The 1,292-nt window shown below is 33.9% G+C and overlaps 1 protein-coding gene across 1 annotated transcript; it reads left to right on the top strand.

The window, feature by feature from the left end:
- Positions 1–129: 129 nt before the first annotated feature.
- On the top strand, positions 130–1,019 carry Tsp_13856 (protein quaking-B; the record flags this gene model as incomplete). The annotated part of the gene is made up of 1 exon (XM_003367338.1): positions 130–1,019. A coding segment is annotated over one exon (890 nt), but the record flags the coding sequence as incomplete, so codon positions are not given.
- Between the last annotated feature and the right edge of the window lie 273 nt (positions 1,020–1,292).

The following is a 1,292-nucleotide window of genomic DNA, read 5'->3' as shown; positions in this document are numbered from 1 at the left end:
ACAACTTTGTAGCATTGCCCATGTTTCCAGATTTTTTTCGGCATTCCATCACCGGCAGGCGAGGGGTAAGAGTACAAAGGGATATGCTAAGAAGATTATTCACTTCTCGACTTTCCATTAATATTGCAGGCAGAATAATTGGTCCTCGTGGTTTAACTGTGAAAGTGATTCAAACAGTTTGTGGATGCCGCATCCGACTGCGTTGGAAAGAAGTCAATGCGCTACAAATCGAAGTATTCGTCGAGCGTGATTTTGAAAGTATTGTGAAATTCAAGCTTTGGAGAGCATTTGAATGCATTAATTGCCTGCTAAAATCGTTTTCTTCTGACGAAGACATGGTGAATGCAGTTCAATTAAAAGATTTGAAATTCTATGCAACTCGAGCTGAAATGTTGAAGGTTCATTTTCCCGTTAATTTATGTGGCGCAGATTTGTTGAATGCTCCATTAAATGAGAAGAATTCATTCATCACTGTAGGTATAGTAGATATGTTTGAAAAACTTGAAGAAAATATTTTGCTTTATCACATGAAGAATTTGCTAACATTGACACGGCTGCAGAACTTTCTTCATCTTCCGCCACCTGTACAAATTGGAGAAAAGGAAAACGCATTTGCTACGAAGATTTATTCATCTTTGCACTACCCATTTGATGTTGCAAAAAGAATAATCGGTCCTAATAGCTTAACTGTAAAAGCGATACAAAATATTTGTGAATGTCGTATCCAGCTGCTACATGAAGAAAATAACACGATAAAAGTAATGGCATTCGCTGAAAATGATAATGATAGCATCTTGATGTTCAAACTTTGGAAAGCGTTTCAATGCATTAATTGCCTACTCGAAATCCATCCATTTTATAAAGACGTTGTGGGAGAAATTCAGCAGGCGGATTTTCAGTTTTGGGAACGTCAAATGGAAATTATTTTCAATAGTCTTCCAATTATTTCCAGTCTGCCAGTGTCACAGAATGATGCCACCTTTACTGTTTCCAGTGAAAATTTAAAAAGGACGTGCTAATTGTATTTATAAATTTTGTTGTTTTAATGTTACTGAATGCATGAAAAATGCTTCATCATTTTGAATGATTTTATTATTATCTTACTTCTTACCCAACAGTTTCTGTTGTTTATCATATTCACAATTCATTCTAATAATTCATAGCTAATTTTAATTTTGTAATGATGTTCTTATTTGGCATTACTCTTTATCATAATTTTTCAATGTTCAAAGTTGAAAATGCATTATCAAATAAATTAATGAAATTTTAAATTTTTTTGCCTGTATTTGTCC

The sequence above is a fragment of the Trichinella spiralis genome, assembly GCF_000181795.1.
Source record: "Trichinella spiralis strain ISS 195 chromosome Unknown Scfld4436, whole genome shotgun sequence".
Lineage (NCBI taxonomy): Eukaryota > Metazoa > Nematoda > Enoplea > Trichinellida > Trichinellidae > Trichinella > Trichinella spiralis.
Note: the sequence above shows the minus strand (reverse complement) of the source record. Positions and strands in the feature narration are given on the sequence as shown.